The sequence below is a fragment of the Vespa mandarinia genome, chromosome 3 (assembly GCF_050613455.1).
Source record: "Vespa mandarinia isolate Hongniang chromosome 3, ASM5061345v1, whole genome shotgun sequence".
Classification (NCBI taxonomy): domain Eukaryota; kingdom Metazoa; phylum Arthropoda; class Insecta; order Hymenoptera; family Vespidae; genus Vespa; species Vespa mandarinia.
Genome location: NC_140812.1, coordinates 512,501 through 540,478, shown reverse-complemented (window position 1 = coordinate 540,478; position 27,978 = coordinate 512,501). Strand labels below are relative to the sequence as shown.

Sequence of the window (27,978 nt, the reverse complement as noted above, 5' to 3'; positions counted from 1 at the left end):
TTACCTTCTTAAATTATAACAATTTATCAGCGAATAGTTCGGGAAATATTTTTTTTTTTTTTCCAATCAACAATTTTGACTTTTCGTTGTCAAGAAGTCTCGTGTTCTTTTTCTTTTTTTTTTTTCTTCTTTTTTCTCGAGGCCTTTGTCCTGGTCATTCACATCGAGAAAAGTTCGTAAGAAAAGCGAAAATAAAAACGAAAGATAGAAATTTGATGACGGATCGTTTGATATATTTTAATGACTTTTACATTTAAAAAAAACAAGTGTCTAAACTCCAACCAGTGTCAACTGATTTATATTAATTAAATAAATACGAGCGAGATAAAGAAACACAATCATGACTGTGGAGTGTTGCTCGAATTCGATTGAAAAATATCGTTCATTTATTTTGCGTGTGAACAATCAAGACATCTACGTGAATTAATGGAATTCATATGATCGGTATTCCTTGAAAACTCGAAGTTTCGATAGTGCGATTACATGTAAGTATCATCATGATTTCGTCGATTTTTTCTTTTTTTTCTTTCGTTTGTTTGTTTATCTTTTTTGGTTTCTCTTTTATATTTTAGAAATTCGATGACATTAATATTAATTCGAAAACTTATCTTATGTAATAAGACATCCTCGTTATCGATAATTTCACGTGGCCAAGAAAAACGTGTTGGTAAGACAGATGTGTACTATAGACGCGTTTTAATTAAGTTCTTAGAACGTTTGGAGTAATAAGAAGGGTGCTCGAAAAAATATACGGCATTTTTTTTTTTCTGAAAGAAAATTATGCACAATAAAAAGTTACGTGTGTGATTCAAAGTCCTTTTTTTGTTTGTAAGTATCTCTTCTATCTCTCTCTCTCTCTCTCTCTTTCTTTCTCTTTTTCTTTCTCTACCACCACTCTATCCTTTTTTCTCCCTCTATAACTTTCACCCGGATATTATCAACATTTGTGTATCTTATACGTAGATGCTTTCTCGTGAGCGTTGCTTTGAATCTACGCTGGGTCGATAATGAAACGGATGAGACACGAAAGTAAATTCACATCATCAAGTTCTTCTAGGATATTTTAACTCTTTCACGTGTCATGATGCGATAGAGTTGCCATCTGTTTGTCTTCGTTGATCGGATCAAGAACAAATGAAAGGAATTAATTTTTTTCTATCTTTTCTCTTGTTTCTATTTTTTTTTTTTTTTTTTTTTTTTTTCATTAAATTAATCACAAGTTTAATAACGACAAAAAAAAATTATCTATTTAAGTTTTGTAGAAATCAATAAATTCATTTAATATCTTTCCATTTTTTCTTTCTTTCTAGATAAAAAGAATTTGTTTCTTTATACAGAAAGAACTAATGCTTTTGTAAATATTGTCATATCGTTGTTTATATTAGACTTTTATTAACAGGTATACTTTTTCTTCATTTAAATGTTATTCATTTAAGAAATCTTGAAAAAGTTTTAAATAAAACTTATAAAATTGAGTATTGGTCTTCATTGCGTAGAATTTAATTTGTTGAATAAAATTGAATGACGCAATAAAAGTCATCCGTAAAAATATTTATTCGTATTAGTGCACGAGCTTTGAAAAAAAGAAAAAAAGAGAGAGAGTTAAAAAAAAGAAAAAAAAACAAAGGAACAAAAGAAATTAAGAAATCTTTACAAATCTTTACGAATTTTTACAAATTTTACTTTTGAATATAACAGGTGAATCGATTAATAAAAATTGTATGAACTATTGATGTATATTTACTTATTGAGGATTTCACGTTATCGTGTTTTCGTAATAAATCTTTCAATTAAAACTCATACATCGATCAATATCGTTTCGTAGAAGTATGAAAGCTCCATTATAAGCAACCTCAATATTCTCGTTCTACCTGAGAGATTCCACTTTCGCTTGCTTCTTCTTTCAAGCTACATATACAAACATAGACACACCGGATATATTAGTCAAAGTGGTCTTAATCCGAGAGAAATCTTCTCTGTGTAAGGAGATATTCACGAGTTAAAACAAACGATAATAAACAACAAAGGTAATAAATGATGTCATTTCTCTTTAACGTACTCGTAACAAATCGTAGGTGATAATTCGCGGTTATCGTGTAGAACTCACGGCTTAATTTGAGGATTGTAAAATCGTTAGATCGTCAAATACCGTTTGGAAATTTTATCAATATTTTTCAAAAGGGCACATGACAAGGAAGAATGTTCGAAATTGCACGATCGTAACATTTCATTTTTCACGGATAGAATTACTTTTGCCATATTTTTAACGATCACGCACGACGCGCGCCTATCTGCACATATAAGTATTATATTTTTAAAATCATTTTAATTAGAGAAATGTTGTTTTGCAATTGTAATCAGCAAAGATATATATATATATATATATATATATATATATATATATATTAACAATTTATAATACAATGTCACAGTGGAATTTTCTGTCATTTGTAATTATTTAATTGTAAAATTTTTAAAATGTTTACATTAAAAATATTCCATTATATATTATATCTTAGAAAAGGTTATTATTATACTTACAAGAAAATTGAGAAACATTAAAGTGCTTATAGAAAAAACTGACACTGTCAGCAGATACGTTTTTAATGTATAGCAATTTGTAGCGCATATATATATACACACACACACATATATATATATATATATATATATATATATATATTAGCATTAAATTGTATTTATATTAATTATATTGTACTAACAAGAAAGGGGAAAAAAAATATATTGAAATAGATACCGATCGAAGAAAAAGAAAAAAGAAAAAAGAAAAAAGAAAAAAGAAAAATAACACTCTTACAGTAACGTTTTTCTTTCTGATTGGCGAAAACGACACGAAACGGAAGGAAAGAAAGAAAGAAGGAATCATTCGATCAAAGAAAGTTGTTATCGAGGAAAGGTGTGAATCTTTGCTGAGTACTCGAGTTGCAATTCGTGGGCGAGCATATCCCAGGCCTAGACATTGACCTCGAAAGCGAAGAGTATCCTTTGGTTCAGTACAGAGACACCATTACCACGACTATTACCACCACCATTACTGCCACCACCACTATTGCCGCCACCACCATCGTTATTACCACCACTACTGCTCATCATCATCATAATCATCGTAAGACGAGATCTGACGTCAGCTATAGGATCAGCGGTACGTGAATTTTTGAAGCGTCATTAAAAAGGTCACAGGTTGTTTTGTAAAAGAAAGAAGAGAGAAACGAAAGAGAGCGAGAGAGAGAGAGAAAGAGAAAAAGATTGAGAGAGAGAGAGATAGAGAGAGAGAGAGAGAGAGAGAGAAAGAGAAGTTTAAAGTAATCAAATCAAAATCGTACGTGGTATTTATATAACGTCAAACTTTTATCATAATAATTATATATTAATTACTGATTCTTAACGAAGAATGTCATTCTTAGCGGCTAATTTATTTTTTCATCTGTTCATTATCGCCGTTGTAACTTCTAAACGATCGATTATCTTATCGGTTAGCTAAAATAAAATTTCTATTATTCGCACTGCTTACTGTTCATTTTATTATCCGTAATTCTTGTTTTCTCATTAGGGAAAAGAAAAAGAAAAAAAAAAAAAAAACGATTCTCGTAGAATGATCGTAAGAAGATTTCTGTTTGATTATTCGCATATATATTTGCTGTTATAACTCGATAGTATTAACGTCTGTGTAGTTTATCTCTCTTTATGGAAAGCGAAACTTAATAACCACTAGATACCGAAGAGGATGTTGGTTGAGAACGGTGAAACCGATCGTCGAGTGATCACCAGTTTCTATTCTCTTTCGCTAAAAACAACTCGTTTCCATTCGTGAATCAGCTTTGCATACCAGAAAATAGATAAGATGAATTTTTTTTTTATGCTACTTGTTAATCGTCATTGATTACAATTTTATTAGATTATATACGATCGATATATTTTATTATACTTTCCAGCACATAGAAAATTAATGAACTCGTTCGCTTTGATACTTCATGAAAATTACTGTTACTATCTTTAGGATTTTATTCTTAGGGAAATAAAATCATTATCCACTAATATATATTCGCGAGAACGTATAAAAGAGTACCCATGATATTATCTTATTCGAAGATTCATCATAATTTAATTCATAATTTGTATTCTTTTTAATGAGATTTCGAAATGATAAGTAATTTATCTTTCGATTATTAATCAATATAATTATTATTTATTTTCATATTTTCATTTTATGTAATATTTATTACTTTTCTTCTTTTTCGATAAAATCACGTATTGAACATGTCACTAATAAAAATGTATCTATGATCGAGATGACTATATATCTGGTTTATCGATCTGAGAGATTCGTTGAGAGAAAGGCAGTACAGACTACTCTCTATCGAGTAACTTTTTCTTTCGTTTCATCCTACCATGAAGTATATACCTAACAAATATTGTTAATATGTATTTTGAAAAAGCTGTTTCACTCATCTCAATTATTTAAATATCTATTGAAATTTATTCTAATTGAAATTATTTCAAATTCTCCAAAAGTTTCCTATGAATTTCTTTTTAGAATCTTTAAAATATCTAACACAAAATACGTAATGCTCATTTCAAATTTGACGAATTTTAGATCTTCCTTTTTTTCATTGAGAAAATTTGAATAATAAATTCGCAATAAAAACAAATCCATTTAAAATTTTTATTCTTAAGTTTTTCATGCTTGGACATTCGAAGAATCGAACGCGGAGCACGAAATAAAATTGAGTTTATTTCAAATTTGAATCTTCAATCTTTTCGCGCTAAAACGTTTGAAATATCAACTCGATAAATACAATGAAGTTACGTTCTTTCGAATATCTATTGTTTCCGAGTAAAAATTGTTGAAATATTTTCTTGGAAACGTTCGCTCGTAGAAATCATTCATGCAAGAAACGGTAAATGGTCTTTGAACGTTTACGAGCTTCCTCAACTGCACAGTACATTTTTTTTCTTTTTGATATAACATGATTATCTATCGTATCGTTTCGAAAAAAAAATAAAAAAATAAAAAAGATGAATAGGCCAAGAAATAGGTTTTATAAATATATGTATCCAATTTTCAGTAAAATTATTTAAATATTACCGAACGTCTTATAATTCTCATAAAAAATTGAATATTTATTCAATGGTGCGAGCTCACTTCTTGGAAACTATCCGGTACTGTGTAAATATTTAACTTGATCAAGCCAAATATTATTTCATTAAATTTTAACTAAATTAACATCTCGCAACAATTCGTTTCCGATGACGTCAAAGTGTTTCAGCAATAGTTCGATAATAGACGATAAGAGAAAATAAGGACGAAAAGATCGATGATAAATGTTGCAAAATTCTTTTCTAATTTATATTTCATTAATACATTTATACTAAAAGGATGATTGAATTCATAAGAGTATCATTGATTACATTTTATCGGCTACTAATTGCGAAGTCATTAACCATGAATCATTCGACGACTAATCGCAGTCCCGTATTTGCGATCATAATCATCTCCATCGAACAGATTCATGAGTCAGCAGAAACAGTTGACAGATAGCAATTGGTTAATACGAAGTGACAAAAAAATCAAAGTTACGATCGAAAGTTCATTTTTCGAAATGAACGTGCACGTTCATAGTCGTTATAATGAACGATATCGGAGTTACGTTTAATCTTATCGGGGAAGTACGTTAAATTTCATAGTTTATTATCTTTACTTCAAGTAGAAATGAGAGACAAGGAAAGATAAATATTGAACAAAAAACAATGGAAAGAAAATAAAATAAAATAATAAAAGATTAGAAAATTAGAAGGAGATTAAAGGAAGATTAGAACATTATAAAAGATCGAAGAGAAAAAAGGAAGCAAATAAAAAAAGAAAGAAAGAAAGAAAAGAAAAAGGCGAAAGATTAGAAAAGTTAGAAAAAGCAATTCAAGAAAGTCCGTGTACTAAATTACCTCCTTGAATTACTGTCAAAGCTTACTGTCACCTGGATCCCTGACGAAAATAGAGAGTGTAACGTCGACTCTAACACGATAAACGAGGTCGCGCGCAACGCGTCGCCATTTCTCATCTCATCGATTTGAAAAGAGTCAAGACAGGAGGGTACACACATACATTCTACTTTTAAGAGAGAAGGATGCGTTATTCATGCAGGTGTTTTCCGTCCATCTACTCAAACGACCTTAAGATGTTTTCGAGTGCATAATGATGAAGTTTTAGAACCTTGACCATCATTATCTTTCACATACCAAACATTCAACAAAGTTTATACGATTTTCCGGAGCACTTTTCTTTCTTTCGTATTTTATATATATATGCGTCTATGTGTATGTGTGTATGTAACTTTGATTTATATCATCGTATAAATTTAATACCTCAATTTTACTGCTAGAACTATCAAACGGTACGTAATATCGAGAGCAATGCTTTTATTTATTTTTCTTTTCCTTCATTTTTTCACAAAAAAATTAGACTTTCCTTTCTTTCTCTTTTCTCGTTTCTTCCGTTGTTCTTTGTTCTTTGTTCTTTTTCTTTTTACTTACGAACGAATAACATATAAACAAGATATTCTTTTTCTCCCTTTTATTATTTAATAATAATATTCGATTGCCATCGAATTCTAAAAATGCAACATGCCTCATTACCACGATGACACGTTTGTACTCTTTAAGCAAAGTGTGACACTTTCCAAACTTCCATGAGATTATCATAACCAGCCCACAGCAAAGTCACTCTTTCGAAACATAAACACTTACATTCGATCGTTCATGTACCCTATTATATTTCTAATAAGTCTTCAAAAATCCCATAGAGATAGATTTCATTCATAAATTAATTAATAGATCAATAATGTATTTATTAATGGTGTTCATTGATTTTAGAAGATCATGATATTATATTCTTTCGATATTATGACACTTGATACAGCTATTATATCATTATATCATTATATCATTATATTATTTCCAATAATGTTTCTTCGTACAATGTTATTTTCTCTTCCTTTAACGAAAAAATAAAATATAATAATACTAATATAGAACCGTTAAAATTTGCGAACATAAAATCGAAAGAAACCGATCGTTCTCCCGTAGAAAAAAGAGAAGTACGTTTAAATGAAAGTTTCCTCCGAGCCATCCATGATTCTCTTTCGATTGTAACTAGATCTCCACTAAGTATATATATATATATATATATATATATATATATATATATACATATATATATATATGTGTGTGTGGATTATTTTAAAAATAAATTGCAAAAATTTCAGAGCATGTTTTACTTCTACACTGTAAGAATAAAAAAAAAGAAGTCATCTAAACATAGATCCGGAAATGTTTTCTTTCCAAGTTATAAATATTTTTTATATTCAACAAACAATATGCTTCCTATCGAGAAATTCATGTTGCGATTTCGTTGCGAAGTACGCATTAATGCGAAAAGAAATCATTTTCAACATATCCTGAAATAAGATTTGTTGATAGCAATTTCAGATGTTCTTCAAGTCCATTATTAATAATAAAATGTTTACAACATAGAAAAAAGTGTTTCCGGAATCATGTTCATACAACTTTTTTTTTATCCTCACAGTCGGGTAGAATATACTATTAAAGTTTGATGGTCTATTTCTGGAACACACATATACACACACACACACACACACACGCACACACATATATATATATATATATATATATATATATTCTATATGTGGTTGACATTATTTCGAAACAATATTCAGGAACGATGATCTCTCAAATATGTATTTTCTAAAGTATATAAATAGGTATATATTTTTTTTTATTTTAATTTATATTTTATATTTATATATAATAATTTATATTTTCTAAAGTATATAAATAGGTATATTAGGATTGTTCTGCTCGAACGATTCGATTTTTTAGATCTTTTAGATCGAATCGAGGATAAAGAAATGAAAGAAAATACTATTCATCTTTTTTTTAACAAATAACAGGTGTCATATACGTATACATACATACACACACACACACACACACACACACACACACACACACACACATATATATATATATATATATGTATATACATATATTAAAATAAAAATACAGATGTCAATTTTGTGTACGTATTGTGTTACGAAACGAATGAATTAAAAAGAAAAGATTTCAAGGAACACTGGATTGAAACGAGATCAGTATGGTTTCCTTGAAAGAAATCTTCGAAGTGGTATAGGTCAATGAAGAAAATGACATGGGAATTTGTTGTTAGTTATTCTTTTCTTTTTAATCGAATCGATTTGTCTTATCGACTTGTCTTATTGTTCTTTTTTACTCTCTCTTTCCCTTTTTCTCTCTCTCTCTCTCTCTCCCTCTCTCTCCCTCTCCATCTCCATCTCTCTCTCTCTCTCTCTCTCTCTCTCCCTCCCTCTTCATTTCTCTTTCTCTCTCTGTCTCTTTCTCTTTGCTCTCTTACCTTCTTTTGACCCTGAGAACGAAATAAAAAGAGAAAATAAAATCAAATAAGCAGAAGGATGAATGAGTATCACGATCTCTTGCTCTCTCTCTCTCTTTCTCTCTCTCTCTCTCTCTCTCTCTCTCTCTCTCTCTCTATTTCTCTTTTTCTCATTCGTTTTTATCTCTTTTTATTGATACCGTTTCTTTTGAATATTGAGAAAATACAACATGGTAACCCAGCTTCCAGTTGACTCCATCTAGACACATATATATCTTCGGTAAACGGTCCAGAATCTTATTTGACTGAGTAAAATATACAGAAACAGGTTTCTCGTCTTGACTTTCGAGTTTTCATACTTTTCGTTAGAAATTCATTCGAGTATTTGTCAGCTTTTTTTTATTTTCCAATTTCATCTCATTTATCTTTTCATCGTATTAATTTTATTATTCGATAATTATTAATTTATTATTATTTATTTTTTTTTGTTTTATTTTTTCTTTCTTTTTTTTTAAACAGTTAATAATATACGATTTAAAGAAAACCGAAAGCGTACATAAGTTTTTCTTACACTGAAATCGATCGTCTCAGGTCGGTCAACTTAAGAAGGAGAAATTAATGACTTTCTTTTTTCTCATATCTTTATGCCAAGAGATTATAGATAACACACTGTTATAGTTTAACAAATTGGCAAATGAAATATTTGAACGCGATAAATCCTAACTAATCAAATAATAATCATTATTATAATATTAATATATAAATAATAAATAACGTTTATAAATAATAAATAATATTTATCTCATTAATAATTAAACATAAAAAATAACGAACATCTGTAAAGTCTAATGTTAACTTAATATTCAGATAGGTTAATTTAATTAATTGATAAATCGTTAAATAATTAATAAAATCGAAATTCGAAAATCGAGGTCAGTTATCAGAAAATAGGACAACTCAACGAGTATTCGTCGAACTTTGTGAGGAAGAAACTTTGGCCTTGGCAAAGGTTCGGTTTAACATAAACGGTACCTGTCTCTAGGTGAAAGGTAAATAAGATGGTATAAAATAAAAATCTTGAATGAGCGGTATGCTGTAGAGGAAATGTATATGTAGTGGGATTGAACAGGACTGGTCCAGCGAGAGATTCGGGTCTAAAGCAACAAAAAGAATCGAAAGACAGAGAATTTGGACCATTGACCTGTTTTAATTGATACATCTTTACAGCTTCTATCACCTACTTACATACATATGTAAATACGTTGTATATACGCACATTTTTATATCGTCCCAATGCTTTCTCTTCGATTATCGAATTTATATTCTTCTCGTAAAGAAATAAGAAACAAAAGAATAATATTTTTGTGTAATTCTTTTAATCCAAAACCCTTGGTTAATTCAAACGATAATTTTTATCAAAAATCTTATTTTATATAGCCGATCAGAAAAATAACGATTGCTGACTTGACTCGACTGACTACTCCAATTTCCCTTTCTAAACATAACTTTTAAGCGTTAATAGTAACAGGATTATTTTGTTGCTACGTAAGGGAAAAAAAGAAAGAAAGAGAAATCAAATTTCAATGTTATTACCACTCATTCGCTAACTTTTAAGAATGCGTATAAAATAAAAGGAAAAAGAAAGAAATAAAATGTATTAACGTGAATCATTCGATAAGATTTTAAATATATACAAACAATCAAAATATATATATATATATATATATATATATATATATGTACATACATACACATCCACACCCACGCACGAACACAATCACACACATACGTAAGTATTAGATTCCGATCCATATTGTATAATTAATCGGATAGTGACAGTATCGACAAAATTGATCGGATTGAAAAGGAATTTTTCCAAGTAAAACCAATTATAGAAAAAAGTATCCGGTGTCCTTGCCCGTGAAAAAAGTCAACTCGGTTGATTACTCTCAAGATGGTGAACAAGTTGTGGTACTCTCGCCACGCAAAATGAGGTCATTTCAAAGTCGTTGATCTTCACACGAGACTCGTTTGTCCTGGAAAGACGAAACACGATCGAAAGGAGCTCCGTAGGAGGAGCAAAAGAAAGGAACGAAGGAAGTGAGATTACAAGGGTGGGATAATTTGAAAGATCAGATCATTGTTCAAAGTTCACGAAATCTTACTCGGATGTACAATTTTAAACGATTTATCGTGATCATGCTCTCATGATCAACTGTACATAGTATCCCACTACTTAGCTAGCCGGAAATCGAAGTTGTCTCAGCTTTTACATTTTGGCCTTATTTGATGTGTTAACCTCACTCCACGAACGTCTTCCACCTCTCCTAAGGGGTTTCGACCACCACTTCTCTTCCCCTTCTTCTTTCACGGTTACCTTTCGTGGACCCACAACCAAGGTTATAAAGTACACCGATCACTTCAACGCGAAGCGCTGCCACATTGCCGATCGACGTCGTCTTCAATATCACTGTCCTCATCATCGGCACAGCCCTGCTATTCGAAAACGACAATTCCTCGGCAGAATTTTGGCAAAGTCAGCGGTCTTCTTACTTCGTACTTCTTCTTCTTCTTCTCCTTCTTCTTCTTCTTCTTTTTCTTTTTCTTTTTCTTCTTCTTCTTCTTCTATTACTATTACTTATACTTCTTCTTCTTTCTGGTTTTCTTCTTATTCTTCAAACATTATTTTTTTTTCTTCTTCTTCAACTATTTCTTCATTGAGAAGAGTGATTTCAACGTTCAGTTTCATGCGAGGCTCTTAATATTGTGTTACTGTCTCAAGAGAATATACAAATTGACATACATATATATATATATATACATATATATATACATACATATATATATATATATATATATATATATATGACTATATACTCTATAGTATTAAAAGTAAGATCTCTTGAGATTTCAATTTGGTGGCTAGAAAGTCAGCAAGTATCGTGCTTGAAGATCGCCTTCATTTTATCGGGGAAAATTGATTCTGCAAGCCGAGGTAAGAGAATATACTTTATTTTTTGTTTCATTATTCATTCGTGAAAGAAAAAAAAAGAAAAAAAGATATTTCCGTTAAAAAAAGTTTCGCTTTAAACAATCATACAATGATCAGTGTCGTTTTAATAAACGTGATATCATTAGTTTAATGATAATAACTTTATACTTCTCATATTTTTCCTCGGTTTTTTATTTCATTCCTATTGAATATAAAATTTTTACGAAATATCGATCTTTAATCTTCTTTTTTTTTTTTTTCTTCGCCATCGTTTATCCAATATTTGTATTCGATTTATCGTGTTTTCATGAAATTACAATATATTTGAAATTTGCAAATTGTGAAAAATGTGAAGTTTATAATATTCTCTTGATGGTACGATCAATTGATTAATCAGAACTTTCACTTCGGGAAACCATTTATGTCGAAGATAAAATGTTCATGTTAACCGGAACTTGATGAATTTACAACAGACAAGCTAAAGAGAAAGAGATCATTGATTTCACTATGAAATACTTGGCTTGTTCTCGTGTGCATCTTTATGACGCGAGAGAGTCGATATAACGGATAATATATTATCGATTTTATTATACCAATAATAGGAAAGTTAAAAATTTTAATATGATAGATTGAAAATTAATTGCATCGTAATTTCCGTTACTTCGTATTAATTTAAAAATGCTTTCTCATTTTATATAATTCATAAGAATGATATATAATTCATAAGATTTTTTGTAATTTTATAATAAATGTAAATGTTTGTGTTGTATGTTGTAAAATACTTTTAAATTAAAAGAAAAATAGAAGAGGATAAAAAATAAAAGGAAAAAATTGAAATACAGATAGTAAAAAATTATTAATTAACACAAAATACAACAGGTTCAAGGAATATTAAATTCTATTTTTCGCAGTTGTTAAAATTCAATGTACAAACGGATAAACACGTCTCGAAGAAATTAGTTCCGGTGAGGGTTTAAATTAGACGATAGTAATGAAAGTTTCCATGCGGCGTGAAAGTTATCACAGTATTCATTCAAAGTGAATGACCGTAACTATAATGTGAACATAGGACATTAAGAACATTAAAAAGATTAACTTCTTAATAACGTGTTATTAAAAAATATCATTGCAAATTTAATGTCACTTTTTTTCCTCGACTCCTCGATCTAATATTTTTTAATTTCTACGAATTAAACGAATTACTAAATTATTTCTACAAAATTTCTTTGAATTTTTTTTTCTTTTATCTTTTCTTTTTTTCGAGCTTTTTATAAATCCATCGAAGACAAAATTTCGTAAATTTTCAAGCAACGAAAAAAAGGAAAAAAAAAAAATAATGAAAAAGAAAAGAAAAAGGATATAAAAGATTTTTGTTCTTAACAAAATCGATAAGATATGAAGTGGCTCGTTGGCTCGTTTCGATGTCAAGAAAGTTAAATATTTCTCAATGTAAATTTCATTATCGACATTTCCGCTCCATCAGCTAATAAAGCACGATCACACACACATACACACACACATATATATATTTATATATATATATATATATATATATATATATATATATATATATATATAGATACTTACAAGATAGTCAACCCTGAATTTCCTGTATGAAATGAAAGTCGAAGATTGACCCCGTAGGTTTCTCTTTTATTACAACTCCTACCATATCTAAGAAGATTTCTAAGAACTTCAAAGCACCCAAGAGAAATGATATTGAGATGAAGGAAAATGATGAACGAGAAAAGAATCTTATTTTCTTTCGTTACAGACAATGGCGAGCTTTATTAATTCAACGACGATATTTATGAACGACATCTACGATTATTATCTTTGGACTCTCTCTTTAGCAGGTATGATGGATTTTCTTATTAATTATTATTTCTTGATTATCAAACATATCATGATCTTCTTTTTTTTCTTATTTGTTGAAATGATATCGAGAAGTAATCATAATTAAAAAAAAAAAAAAAAAAAAAAAATTTGATAGGTAAATTTTTATACGATAATAAAAATTTATACGAATTTCCTAATTAGACGAAAGAACGAGAGGATGGCTACTAGTCGATTCACCAAAACCAACTTTAATATATACGATGCTGTACCTCATGATCGTTTGGGCTGGACCAAAAATTATGAAAAAACGAAAAGCTTTTAAGCTTACGTGGGCTCTTGTACCGTACAATCTTACCATGGCTTGTCTCAATGCTTATATTGCCATTCAACTTTTCGTTGCTTCTACAAGGTTACGATATAGCTATGTTTGTCAACCAATTAGACACATAACTCGTCCAGATGAGATGCAAGTACGAACGCATTATTAATATTCGGAATAATATATAAATTAAATAAATATAAATTAAAATTTAAATTAAAATTCTCCTCAAAAATTAATTTTCTTTTTATTTATTATATATATATATAATAATTTTATATTTTATATTTTTTATTTTATAATTTTATATTTTAATTTTATATTTTATAATATCATTTTTCATAGATCGCACACGCAGTATGGTGGTATTATTTTAGCAAGCTCTTAGAATTTTGTGATACATTCTTCTTTATTTTACGTAAGAAAGACAATCAGTTAAGCTTCCTGCACGTCTACCATCATTCGACGATGTTCTCCCTTTGGTGGATTGGTATTAAATGGGTTCCAAGTGGATCTAGTAAGTATGACAAACTTTTTATTCTTTTTAAACTATCTGAGAAATCTTTTACGAGTATAGATTTATTTTCATAACGGTATACCTTACGAAACGTTTACTCAATATTAATAATTCTACCATTTATTTTAGCTTTCTTACCAGCTATGGTAAACAGTTTCATCCATGTATTGATGTATTCGTATTATGGGTTAGCCGCTTTGGGTCCCTCAGTTTCCAAATATCTTTGGTGGAAGAAATACTTGACGATTCTCCAGTTAATCCAATTTACAATGGCTCTGATTCTCGGCATCAATGGTATTCGATCAGGCTGCGATTTCCCTCTTTGGATGCAATATGCACTTGTCCTTTATATGATCTCGTTCATTGTTCTATTTGGAAATTTTTATGCTAAAGCCTATATCGCCAAGGTGAGTACAATAAATACAACATATAAATCAATAGATACAACATATGATTTTTAAGGCAATTCTTAATATAGATATATATATATATCTAATATATTTAATATATTTATAAAATATATATAATATATTTATATAATATATTTATATTATAAAATATATATATATATCTAATATATTTAATATATTTATAAAATATATATATCTTATATATATATATATCTAATATATTTATCAATTATAATATACTTATATTAGTGATACATTAAAATACAATGAAATATGATTTTGTAAGTCATTTAAATTTCTTATTATATTTAATATATTCATAAGAACTCATACCAGAATATAAAAATAGTTATTTTTAAAATAATAGATAATCATTATTCGCTTCTATAATTGATACAATATCGTTTGATAATTTATACAATATAAATAATCAATTAGAGAAATAAAATGGAATAATTATTTGATAAATTTATGAAATCAAAGATATAAGAATAGAATACGAATAAGTTATATAATCATTCGAATATTTTAAAAAGTGATGTAAACGATACATTGAAGTTAATCAAAATTTAAAATTTATGAATGATCAGTAATTATTATCGAGTCTCAAAATAAAAAAATAGAAACAAAAAAGGGAAACGATCAATACGTGTTCAAAATGTTTTATATTTTTATCTAACAATTTATATTAATGTAATTTTTTTTTTTTTTATTTTTTCTTTTTCAGGGTAAACAAGCGTACGCGGAGAGACAATTGGAGAGGTTGAAGACAAAGAAATCGAAGATCATTGAAAACGAGAAGAAATCCGAAGAAGTAATCAGTAACGGGATACTTACAAATGGACACGTCAATGGATACGTAAACGGCGTTACGAAACGAAAGGCTTAGTCAGAGTGATCTTCGAGGAACTTCGAGGATTTTTTTTTTCTTTTTAAAAAAGGAATCACTCGAACTTTATCGTAGAATTTAATTGAGGAAGAGACATCTTGAGAGCCAAAGAGAGCCCATTTAGAACGAATTAAAGGAAAAGAAAAAATATATATAAATTAAAATAAGGAAAATGGAAAAAAAAAGAAAAGAAAAAAAAAGGATAGAGAAGACGATTCTTCATATTCTTAATTTTTTTTTTTTTTTTTTTTTTTTTTATTCATCCTCATCATCGTTATCATCGTCATCATCATTGTCATCGTCATCGTAATCGTCATTGTAATCGTCATCATAATCATCATTAAGATCATTGTGTCGTTCAAAAAAAGCATCGATCTCGGCTACTCTTCTTCCTCTTCAATTTTTCGATCGATCGATCCTCTCTCGTGTTCTTCAAGTTACCGGCCTGCGGCTTTTCTTCTCCGCGATCGCCAAAATTATACTTCTAATCGTCGATCCGAAGGAATTGTACATATTATTAATATATTACATATATAAATAAATGAATAAATATATATATACATATATATATATATATATATATATATATATATATATAAAACACACCAGAAATGTTGCGATAGGGGAAAGGAGAAGGGGAATTGTTTAAAATACATATTATAATTAGCGACGATCGAAGAATTCGCTTCGTCGGAATTCAGTGCAGTGAAAAAAAAAAAAAGAAAAAAAATGATAATAATGATACAGAGAAAAGAGAGAAAAAAAAACGAGATGCAAGTTCGAAAGCGACGCTCTCGTTTTAAGACTTCCGCAATTTCGGTCAAGCGCATATGTATGTAGGTACAACGTACCGGCAGGAATGAGCCCGCCGAAAGTGTGTCACGATAAAATGTCTTCGATCATATTTTTTTTCTTCTTTTGCTCTCTTTTCTCTCTCTTTTCTCTCTCTCTCTCTCTCTCTCTCTCTCTCTATCTCTCTCTCTCTCCTTCTCTTTTTTTTTTTTTTTTGATTCGAAAAATAATTTCCATAAAGATAAGATATTGCACATAAATCAATTAATCACGCGTACAAAGCGAGATATCTAGAAAGAGAGAAATAGAAAGAAGTGGGGAAAAAAAAAGGAAGAAGAAAAAAGAAAGGATCAAGACAAATCTGTTTTTATATTTCTCTTTTTGAATTACTATAATTATTACTATCCGATAATGTCGTCGATTTTTCAGTAGTAATTTTATACGAACGTTTTTCTATGAATATCCTTATCGTAAATAATTTTATCGTATCTTTATTATTAATAAAACAAAAAAAAAAAAAAAAAAAAAAACAAAAAAGAAGAAATAAATAGATTTCTTTCGGCGTGCGCTGATCACAAAAATAAAAAAGAATAAAAGAATTGAAAAAGAGTCAATAAACGAATAAATAAATAAATGAATAAACAAATAAAAGAGTCGCTCCAAAACGCGAAATCGTTCGATCGATTTGTCATTATAGAATTTCTTCGATACTTTTTTCTTCATTCATCTTCTTTTTTTTTTGTTTCTTTTTTTTTGTTCTTTCTTTGATCCTATTCATTAGCAGGAGGGCTCTAAATTGTATTCGGCACTTGCCTCTGCGTGTAGATCGCGGATGGATAAGTCGTGCCAAGAAATCGTATTTAACAAATAAATGTGTACAATATTAAAATAAATACATAAAATACGTACATACATACATACATACATACATACATACATACATACATACATACATATGTGTATACATACATAAATACGACAGTACGATTCGTGGGTAAACCGGTATCCGTTTAATTCTTTATCTATTATCATCACGAGAAATGTTTAGATAATATCCTATTGTTAATTATGTGTTTGTCATTATGTAACAACTGTTATATAAAGATCATTGCTGCGCAATGTCGAAAAGAGGTGAACACATCCTCTTCCTCTTCATTTCTCATAAACTTCTCTAATTCATTTTTAGACACAATCGCAAGGAATTCCTTACATTCTCTATACAGCGATGATAAGTGTAACAATTGATTTCAAAATTATTATTCTAAAATTACGTGAAATATTTATGAAGTTTTTTCGATCTTTACGTTTCGTATCGAAAATCAAAATGCGATATGAGTTTATTCATTCTATTGTATAAATGATTAGACGGATTAACAAAATTTATAAAAAAGAAAAAAAAAATAAGATCGCTTGCAACGAAACTTGAAAAGTAATTTTTATTTCAATTCGATTTTCAATTTAAATATGACGGTATTATTGAAAATGTAAAATTCATACAAACTCGGTTATGGTAGAAAAATTGTTTCTTAAGTTTGTTTTGAAATTTTTTTATAAGGTCAATGAAAAATAACGGATGAATGATAATATTTTTTTGAATAAGTCCGTCTATAAGTTGCCTATCAGAATTTATAAGTAATTTATTACGTTCGCAGGGATATATCAATTTTACAATCTAAATGATTGTAAGTAAATTGATAACATTTATACCAAAAGTCAAATTAGACGACAAGATATATGAATAATTTCGATTCAATTTAATTTTTATTTTTAAAAATTAAATAATGTATACAAAATCGCATATGAAACAGGATTAAATTAAAATAAATAAAAATTGTAGGAAATATGTAAAATGGTTTTAGCCATTAATACGAACTATATCGGTCGTGTTTATTATATGTCTCACGAGTAAAAAATCTTAGTTCTTTTTATTTTACTTATTTATCATATCGACGCATTGAGTACGGCATACGTTTTAATGGTTCTACGAGTGAACAAAATTCATTAGTAAATACATTAAATATTGATTTCTTCCTCGTTATAAAATTTTCATAGATATCATTTATGCGCATTTTTTTTTTTTGTAATTCGGCGTGAATAAATTTACATTGATTTTTATTAAGCATTCTCATCAGACGAATCGTTTTCTTTTCTTTTTCTTCTTTTTTTTTTTTTTTTTTTTTTTTTTTTTTAACATAAACCACTAAACCTAATAAATTCTATTATTCGTAAAAAAAAAGAAATAATATACTGATCGTATAATTTGTTCAGTAAATAAATGTTCTTCAAACATAAATAAAAATTAAAAATTTTCCACTAAAAATATTATAACAAAATTTTGTTAATTTTTCAATCGATAAGATTTTAACCCGAGAATATATTTCTACGCTATAATTTGCCAAGTTGATATTTGTTACGTTATACAGAACATACTTTGTTAAATAAAAATCTGTATGAATTATTTATGTAAAAATACGATCGGTTTAACGGATTAATAGAATAATAATGTTTAATACTGTCTTATCAAAGACCGATACGTTTATCAAGATACGATTATCATTTACTATTGTTTAGTAACTCTATATTTAAGCAGATCTTATTATACTACATTCACATACTTTCTAATACATTATACGTATGAAATATAAACAAAAGATAAAACTCAGATTCTTAATCCATAGGATTAGGATTTAAAATTGATTCACCATATGCCAACTGTTGTGCGAGAGAAAATAATTCCGACCAACAGGATATTCATACTTACAACTATTAAAACGGGAAAGAGTTAAAATGACTTTATATATACACATATATATATATATATATATATATATATATATATATATATTTACTTTATATTATAGATATTATAGATACAATATTGAAGGAAGCATTTTTACAAACGATTATTTACTTCTTTAAATAGCAGAAATTAAAAAAATTTTTTATTTTAAGGAATAATGCATGTATATATTCCATAATTTTATATTAACAATACACAATTAATAATAATTGTTTATAATAATATAGAAAATTAATAATAAATAATCATTAATATATAGTGAATATATAAAATATAATATAGAGAAATATATATATATATATATATTTCTTAAAATATAAATAATTTCATATATATTTTCAATTTTTATCTAATATTTTTTAATCATTTGGAGACTCTCGCATTTCGCATTAGCTTTTTACACGTTTATACTTCCACAAATTGTTTTATAATTTTTTTCTTTTTCAAATTAATTGAATTAAGATATCAAAAAGTTAACATCTACTTGTTACGCGAACTCTTGTTCGTATATCCTACTTAATTCTAATTGTATATCGCAATATTTAAAATACGCAATAAATAGATATGACAAAGTATCTATTTAAAATCAATACACTGCCACATAGTGATTTTACAAAATATTAAGTACAAAATATTGAGAACGCATAATTAAAAGAAGAAAAAAAAGAAAAAAAAAAAGACAGAACAAAAACAAAGACTTGTTCCTTAATCACGACTTCTAAGAACTGCGACAGCTAAATAAATCGAATTTGTTTTTCCAACGTAATGTTTTATATGATAAGCTATGGCAAATTCTACTGGACCGGTTACATTCTGTGCTTTCGTAGAAGCTAAACGTTCCGTTAAATCCTCCAAAGTAGATTGCCTTAAATTCAATATGAAACCATGCATATAATATGCTCTGTACAATTGTTTCAAATCTTTCTTATCGGGTTGCTTCGACGAATTATTGTCTTCGATTTTCGAAATGTAATTTCGTAGGACGGCGATAGCGTGACGATTGTAAATCGTTGTTAATTCAGCTGTACTACGCCAATATGAAAATTTATCTCGTAGATGTTGTTCAGTTTGCATAGCCGATTCACGAAGAGTTTCTTCCTCTTCCTGGGAAACATTCAATTCAAGAACTTGAACAATACGTTCGGTGGTAGTAGAAACGATAACTCCAATTGGACGCCAATCTTTGCTCGTTTTCACATCGTATTTCAAATTATGCGGTAAAATAGATTTTTGTAAATTCTCCCATATCTATAAGAACGTTATGCATTAAAAGTAAACTACATGATTCGTGCAATCAAAAATAAAATATAAACTTTCAATTATATCAACTTACACCAGAATAATTAACCAAATACGAAGCTTTCATTAAAGGACAATGACTATCACTTGGATTATAATGATCGCTAGTCTCAGGATCCCAAATTGTAATATCTGTGTTTTCTTCTATACTTAAAACAAATGCTGCCCATTTACTTGTCTGAGAAGAACCTATAATGTTCACAAAGTATCGAACTAATATATTATTAAAAAATGTTTATGGATAATATTATTTTATCGTTAATACCTAATAGTACGTATGTTTGCGAGCCAAAACTTTCTAATAAAGATGCAAGTAAAATAGCACGACCATAATGATCGACCTTATTTGCACTTAAAGTCTGACGAGGTGTTAAAGGTCCATAATGATTAGGTACTTCTGGTATTAGCATTGTTAGTCTGGCTGCTTCTTCTGGACTTTGTATATTTGTTATTTTATATGGAGATAAAAGACAACGTTGAATATTTTTTAGCAGCCTATTAATCGTACTATCCTCTTCCAATTTAGCATTACCAGGTAGCTCTAATTTCATCAGTATATAAATTCTTGTACGAGGATGACCAGGACTAGCTTGTACATAACCAAATAACATTGTGGGACTGTACAAAGGTGATAAAGCTACCCAACGTTCTAATTCTTGATAATTTCTATGATGTTCAAGAGGTATTCTTGCTTCACCTAACCACTGTTGACCCCATACAGGATGCTGATCATATAAACGTAACTTTACATCATGTTCCCCACTTTTTCTTGGTAATTCAAAATGCATTGTTTGATGCCATATAGGTGCTGGACCATCTGCAATAGGAGTAATATGTACAATATTACCCCATTCTACCTCTAAAAGTGGTTGAACCAATGCAGATTCTTCTCTAATTGGTATTTCAACGCCACGTAAAATAGTAACAGAAAGTAAAGCCTTTCCAATTGTATGATGTCGATGTGTACTAGAGGATGGTCGTAATGGACGTCTAGCTTGTAATAAATTTCTAAAAGATATGTCCAACAAAGAAAGAACAGATTGTTCTGTCACAGTTATATCTGGAGGTTTTGATAACTGTCTCTCTTTTTTTTTAACTAAAAGATTTTCTTCTATATTTTCAAAACGTAATGCAGGATCTTCCAATAGAAAATATTTTATTTCTCTGTTACATATCTTTCTTTTATTAGGTCTATGCAAAGAAAGACCATTTTGTGGATCATTTGGATCATTGCTTAATCTATGCAAATACGTGGTACTTGTTTCTTCTTGATTTTGTCCATGTAAGATCATAGTAATTGTACACATGACAGTACCCGAATGAATTCTTCCTGTACTATCAGCTATAGCAAATTCTATTTCAATATTATTATTTTTAACAGAATGTTTCGGCAATGGTAAAGGTAAAATAGTAGACTGACCATCTTTCAAATAAACTTGTATTGAAAGATTGTTACATTCTGAATTTCTAAGTAATAATTTATGTAATTTTCTATTAAATGGTTTATTAGTTTTGCATATAACTTTTTTCTTAAATAAAAGTGAAACAGAAGTAATCTCAACGTTTGAATCATTTTGATTATTTTTAGAATAAATATTAACGCAACGTATTGCAATTTCTACAAGTTTTCCTGATAACTTTGGTATTGTTTCATGATCTAACATACTTGTATTATTAAGTAAATAAGGTTTAATAACATTTCGTGTAAATGGATTATCAGAAGTATATAATCCATCCTCTATCAATGAAGTTTTATCAATTTTCTGTCGAGGACTTTTGTTATTTTTTACTATAACGCTGTTTATCTTTTGATCATTATTTATTACAGGATAAGCATAACTAAGACTAAGATCTTGCTTATCGCTATCATGCGATTTCCATTGTAAAAAATTCATATTTCAATTAAACTAATTTTTCTACATGTAACACCTGTTCATGACACTTTTTATTCTACTTTGTATACAAAATCATGTTTCCATAGCAATGTAAAATTTTTATATTGATGAGCTGCTCCATAGATACATTATAGACATATATCATTGATGAATTTCTTCGTATAAGTATAATAAAATTATAGTTCAAGCTACGTCCGCTAGGGTTTATACATATAATGTACATCTGCGGTCATTAATTTATCATTGGAGAAAGAAGTTCTCTCTCTATACGTTCAGTTGTAATCCAATTGCCTATTATACTTATTCTTTCTTTTGTTTTCCCGATTATTATATGACAGTATTACTATGCTTTGTCTACACATATAAAAAATTTATATGCATATTGACCATCCGAATTATATATTCCCAAAAATGGTGAAAGAGTAAATATTAGGTTGGAAACTATGAAACGGGCATTGAATGAAAATAAATAACTAAACAAAAACGCCCGTTTCATAGTTTCCAAACTAATACTTATATATTAGATTGGAAACTATGAAACGGGCATTGAATGAAAATAAATAACTAAACAAAAAAAATTTAATATATATATTCGAATAGAGACAATCGGGTAGAGAAATCAATTTTCTCGAATGAAAAGTATACACACTTTGTCATATATCATTCCTTCGTATTAATATGCATACAAATGCTTGTATATAATGAAAATGTAACAAGCCAATCATATTAAACTACAAACAAACAACGAACCAATCATGATAGCTTTCTTGTCACTATATATATATCTCTATATATGTATATATATATAGTGTGTGACTATAGATCGTCTTCAGTCATGATTATTTACAAATAATTATTTAACATTAATATTATAATTTGTCACATAATAATATTACTCGTGTTAATTCTACATACTAGTGGAAAAGAAAATCTAATTATATAGAGAGGTTATTTACGATAATGGCATTTAAGAGAATAGTTTTACGTGCTTTGTCTTATGTATCTTGACTACGTGAATTGAACTTACATTGTAGTTTTGATGTTCGTCTAATAAGTGTTATGAACTTGATATTATTACAAAAAGAAGTTTTTATTTTGAATTTATTAAAAATTCTGTGTGAGTTTATCAATTATATTTGAAAATATGTCAGAAGACGAAGTAGAAAGTTTCGAGATCAGCTATGATTTTGAAAATGAATTTAATATAAATCGTCCTAGACGAAAACTTTCTAAAAAACAGCAGATGCTCGGTAAGAATGTTAAAGAAATATTAATTGATATTTTTGTAACCATTAATAAATTTTAACTATATCATTTATATTTGAAAAACATTTTTCATGTTGAGGTTATAAACAGTTCATTTTATTTTTTTTTATTTTATCATTTGAGGTTATAAATACTTTATTTTGGCCATATATCACATTCTATTTAAATTCATAATGTTAATAATTTATGTTACTGTAGGTATTTGGGCAGATGATAGTGATGAAGATGAACTTTCTGCACGACCTTCTTTCAAAACCTATAACAAAGGGCCAAAAAATTATACAGTTCCGGTTAATTTTGTTGCCGGAGGTATTCAACAAGCTGGTAAACCACCAGAGGAAAAAGAGGATAAAGAAAAAGATGATGATGATGATGATGATGATGATGATGATGACACAAAAACTTCTCAAAGAGATGGGGAAGGATATTTTAATAGTTCAAGGTATCATTAAGAAATGTTTATAATAATTATTTTTTTTGTTTTTTTCTATTTTAAAATTGATTTTTTAATATTTATAGCTCGGAGGATGAAAAACCAAGTAATTCTAAACAACGTACGTCATTCTCATTAAACGTAGAAGGAGATATTGCTGGATTACGTAAAAAGAGATATCAAGTAAATCCTTCATTCATGAAAAGTGGTGTGGGTAGTTGGGAAGTGCACACAAAAGGGATTGGAGCCAAACTGTTATTACAGGTTAGAATAAATAATATTAATTTATAATTTGTATTATATATAGGAATTAATTGTAACTAATGTAAATATTCATAATGCAGATGGGTTTTGAACCTGGCAAAGGGTTAGGAAAGCAATTACAAGGTATAAGTGCACCAGTAGAAGCTCATTTTAGAAAAGGTAGAGGTGCTATTGGTGCATATGGTCCAGAGAAAGGACCAAAAGTAGTTGAAAAAAGGAAAGAAGAAGCAGAGGATGTAAAGGATTCTAAGCCTAAAGTATCCCAATGGAGAAAAGGGGATAGCATTAGTAATAAGAAAAAAGTCAAATACTCATATCGCAGTGTTGATCAAGTTCTAGAAGATGGAAAATTAAAACCAAATAGAAAACTTCCACTTTCAAGTGAAATGAGTAGAGTGAAAGTTATAGATATGACAGGGCCAGAACAAAGAATTTTAAGCGGTTATCATGCAATAGCCGGTGGCCAGCAATATCCAGATGAAACTATACCAAGTGTTAATAAAAAGGATAAAATTAATTTTTCTTTGCCGGAATTACAACATAATTTAAACTTGCTTGTAGATATGTGTGAACAAGATATTATACAGAATGATAGAAGAACAAGACATTTGAGTGATAGAGTAATAGCATTAGAAGCAGAGAAAAGAAATCTGTCCAAGGTTGTAGATCAACATGGACAACTCATTGATACTTTAGAAAATGTTCTAGCAGTTGTTGATAGATTAATGGACGAAACAAGTGAGATAACATTACAAGATACCGCTGATGTATTTAAAAGTTTGCAAGATAAGTATTATGAGGAATACAAGATGTATGAATTGGGTGATTTGGCTACTAGTTTTGTGGGTCCAAAAATAAAAGATTCTTTACTTTCTTGGAATCCATTGATGCAACCAAAGCAGCCTATAAAATTATTTGAACAGTGGAAAGAAATATTAGAGACTGGTACAAGTCCACTTCAATCAAGAACAATACAACCTTATGACCAACTGGTTTGGAATGCATGGATGCCTTCTATCAGAGGAGCTGTGCAGTAAGTTTTTCTTTTATCATAAATTGTAATTTCATTGTTTTTTTTTTCTTTTACAATAAAAATTAAATCTATGAAATTTTCATATGTAAATTATTTGTTATAAACTAGGCAATGGACATGCAGGCATCCAGATTCGTTAATAGAGCTATTAGAGCATTGGATACCATTGTTACCTGGTTGGATTTTTGAAAATATTTTAGATCTATTAATACTTCCTAAACTTACTTTAGAAGTAGAAGAATGGAACCCCCTCACAGACACTGTTCCAATACATACATGGATTCATCCTTGGCTACCATTAATGCGTAAGTACAAAGAAATTATAATTATTGTTTTCTTTTCCATTTAATCGATTATTATTATATGATATTTTTTATGAATTTTTAGGTAATTGGTTGGATACATTAATATATCCTATTATAAGACGTAAACTTGGTTCTGCTTTGGGAGGTTGGCATCCGTCAGATAGATCAGCAAGATTAATGTTACAACCTTGGGCAGAAGTATTTGCAAAGGGTGATATGGAAGCTTTTCTAGTGAAAAATATTATACCAAAACTTCAAATAGCTCTTTCCGAGTTTGTTATAAATCCACATCAACAGCATTTGGATCAATGGAACTGGGTAATAGAATGGAAAGAATTAATACCATCCCATATAATGGCGAATTTACTTGATAAATTCTTCTTTCCTAAATGGGAACAAGTTTTGACTTTTTGGTTAAATCATTCTCCAAATTATGATCAAGTCATGAACTGGTATATGGGATGGAAGGGAATGCTGAGCGATAAGTTATTGGCAGAGCCATTAGTGAAAGGTAATTATTCATTGTAATTAACATTTTTCATTGATAGTTTCATTGAGAATAGTCATTAGGGAAACAACATTTTTCTATTTTACAGAACACTTTAAAAAGGCGATCGATATGCTAAATAGAGCCGTGGCTGCACCTCCGAGTCATCAACCAGGAGCTGCTATGGACCAAGTTTCATACTTGAACAATTTGGAGAGGAATCAACCGACGATAATATCATCAGTGGTACAACCGAGGATGGAGGTAGGAATTATTTCTTGAATTGGTCCAACGATAATATCCATGATAATTTTAATTCTATCTTACTGTTTTTTTTTCTTTTTTTTTTTTTTTACAGAGGTTGGCAGAAGCAGTGAGAATAGCAGCACCACAAATTCATTTAGGCTTTAAAGATCTCATACAGAGAAAATGTGAAGAACGAGGTATCCTTTTCATGCCTATTCCAAATAAATACAGGGAAGCGAAGCAAGTTTACAAAGTGGGTAATGTCCAAGCATATATAGACGGTAAAATGATATTTGTTTATCATAATGGAACCAATTGGACGCCGACGAATGTGAACGCCTTACTCGATATGGCGGAACTTTAGATATAAATTTAACGATCGACAAAATTATCGTTTAACATTAGAATTTTTATTTATTTTAAGAATTAATTTTAATCGAATATAACAATATTTTATAATGTTATTCGATACATAGATATACGATTTTTGTTTTGTACATATTATACATAATTAACGAGTAACATGTGAACGATTTTATCCAACGAGAAGTGGAAAAAGAAAACAAAAACAAAAGAAAAAAAAAAAAAAAAAAAAAAAAGAAAAAAAGAAAAAAAAGAAGGTAAAAAGAAAAAGCAACAATGTTGTATGTAAAATAATATATGCATAAGAATTTGTACGTAATATCTTACAAATATCAAAACACGAATAGCATTAAATTAGACAGTATTTCCTTCTTTTTCTTATCAAATATCTTTTCCATAGTGATTATTTCTTTAAAACGACAAGCTAATACTACGTAGACTTCGGTCTCGCCGATCTTCAATCTTATCGAGTAGCACTTCTGTTCGGTCAGTTCGAAGTCGAACGCGTGTAGGCGCCTCTGGTTATCCCACTACGAAGGCGCAGCTTTTAAAACTCCTCCATATGGAAAGTTGCACGCTTGATTCCTATGGAACCCCGTACTTGCTCGTTCGTTTGTACGTGTGTGTGAAAGAGAGATAGAGAAAGATAGATAGAGAAAGAGAAAGAGAGAAACAGGGCCAATGAGTAGCTTGTATCAAACGTTACGAGTGTGCACATAAGCGATACGTCGTCGGTGTACTAACACGAACGTATGCAAAACGCTTGCTCGAGAGACTGGTCCAGGGAGAAGAGGAAAAGAGGATGGTCGTCTTCTCTTCGCCTACGCGGCCGATCCAGGCTCTCCTCTCGGGTGTCGAGAAAATTTGCATCGACGCGAGGCCCGTGTCTGCCTAGTAACCGGCTGTCTCCACTGTCTTTTCTCGTCCGCCTGTCCACGAGCATACGTGCAAGATGCATCTCTACGAGAAAATGCATCTTTAGCTCTTCTCTAGATTTACCAGATACATTGTATTCGTTATTATGATCCTGGATCTCTCTCTCTCTCTCTCTCTTTCTCTCTCTCTTTCTCTCTGTATTTTTTGTTGTTTTCTTTTTCATGTTGTTTTTATTATTATTATTATTATTATTATTATTATTATTATTATTATTATTATTATTATTTTCTTTTTTCTCCTTATTTCGTCCCACGTATCGATAACATTTCATACAATTGTCCTGTTTTATTGCATAAGTATACAGGCTGTACGTCCACTGTTGTCCGAGCAAATATCTCGCGATTGGTTGATATTACAAGAAAGTTTAATAAGTAAAGCTTGCACAGCATTGAATCAGTTGCAAAGTGCACGTGAAAAATATTCTCTTTTTCTTGTTCTCTTTCTTCTTCT

At 29.3% G+C, this 27,978-nt stretch overlaps 3 protein-coding genes across 5 annotated transcripts in view; 2 read left to right on the top strand and 1 right to left on the bottom strand.

The window, feature by feature from the left end:
• Window positions 1-121: 121 nt before the first annotated feature.
• Window positions 122-18,322, top strand: LOC118446856 (very long chain fatty acid elongase 4). 3 transcript variants are annotated; one of them, XM_085655966.1, is made up of 6 exons: window positions 122-485; window positions 13,210-13,291; window positions 13,476-13,744; window positions 13,939-14,110; window positions 14,240-14,517; window positions 15,248-18,322. In XM_085655966.1, the coding sequence occupies exons 2-6, from the start codon at window positions 13,213-13,215 to the stop codon at window positions 15,407-15,409; spliced, it is 960 nt and encodes a 319-aa protein (XP_085512092.1). In that variant the 5' UTR covers window positions 122-485; window positions 13,210-13,212; the 3' UTR covers window positions 15,410-18,322. The 3 variants fall into 3 exon arrangements, with proteins under 3 accessions (XP_085512092.1, XP_035733882.1, XP_035733880.1); XM_035877989.2 differs by lacking the exon at window positions 122-485 and adding an exon at window positions 2,884-3,163; XM_035877987.2 differs by lacking the exon at window positions 122-485 and adding an exon at window positions 11,200-11,438 and having other exon boundaries at window positions 15,248-18,321.
• Window positions 18,323-19,372: 1,050 nt separating this feature from the next.
• On the bottom strand, window positions 19,373-22,271 carry LOC118446884 (coiled-coil and C2 domain-containing protein 2A). Its single transcript, XM_035878043.2, has 3 exons — window positions 20,566-22,271; window positions 20,335-20,489; window positions 19,373-20,249 (listed from the first exon to the last, which is right to left on the bottom strand). The coding sequence occupies exons 1-3, from the start codon at window positions 22,193-22,195 to the stop codon at window positions 19,707-19,709; spliced, it is 2,328 nt and encodes a 775-aa protein (XP_035733936.1). The 5' UTR covers window positions 22,196-22,271; the 3' UTR covers window positions 19,373-19,706.
• Window positions 22,272-23,011: 740 nt separating this feature from the next.
• Window positions 23,012-27,978, top strand: part of sip1 (septin interacting protein 1) — a 5,304-nt gene continuing 337 nt past the window's right edge. The window contains exons 1-8 of the mRNA XM_035878147.2: window positions 23,012-23,445; window positions 23,660-23,903; window positions 23,981-24,158; window positions 24,239-25,191; window positions 25,300-25,496; window positions 25,579-26,007; window positions 26,093-26,247; window positions 26,342-27,978. The exon at window positions 26,342-27,978 is cut by the window's right edge and continues 337 nt beyond it. Of these exons, the coding sequence (XP_035734040.1) occupies window positions 23,340-23,445; window positions 23,660-23,903; window positions 23,981-24,158; window positions 24,239-25,191; window positions 25,300-25,496; window positions 25,579-26,007; window positions 26,093-26,247; window positions 26,342-26,593 (2,514 nt within the window). The 5' untranslated portion in view covers window positions 23,012-23,339 and the 3' untranslated portion in view covers window positions 26,594-27,978. The remainder of the gene's footprint in view (window positions 23,446-23,659; window positions 23,904-23,980; window positions 24,159-24,238; window positions 25,192-25,299; window positions 25,497-25,578; window positions 26,008-26,092; window positions 26,248-26,341) is intronic.

Coding starts and splice junctions, on each gene's coding strand:
- LOC118446856 (XM_085655966.1), top strand. CDS start 13,213: ATGGCGAGCTTTATTAATTCAACGACGATATTTATGAACGACATCTAC. Junction 13,292..13,475: donor TTGGACTCTCTCTTTAGCAG/GTATGATGGATT, acceptor TTTCCTAATTAG/ACGAAAGAACGAGAGGATGG. Junction 14,518..15,247: donor CTAAAGCCTATATCGCCAAG/GTGAGTACAATA, acceptor TTTCTTTTTCAG/GGTAAACAAGCGTACGCGGA.
- LOC118446884 (XM_035878043.2), bottom strand. CDS start 22,195: ATGAATTTTTTACAATGGAAATCGCATGATAGCGATAAGCAAGATCTT. Junction 20,490..20,565: donor GCAAACATACGTACTATTAG/GTATTAACGATA, acceptor TGAACATTATAG/GTTCTTCTCAGACAAGTAAA. Junction 20,250..20,334: donor ATTTGGTTAATTATTCTGGT/GTAAGTTGATAT, acceptor ACGTTCTTATAG/ATATGGGAGAATTTACAAAA.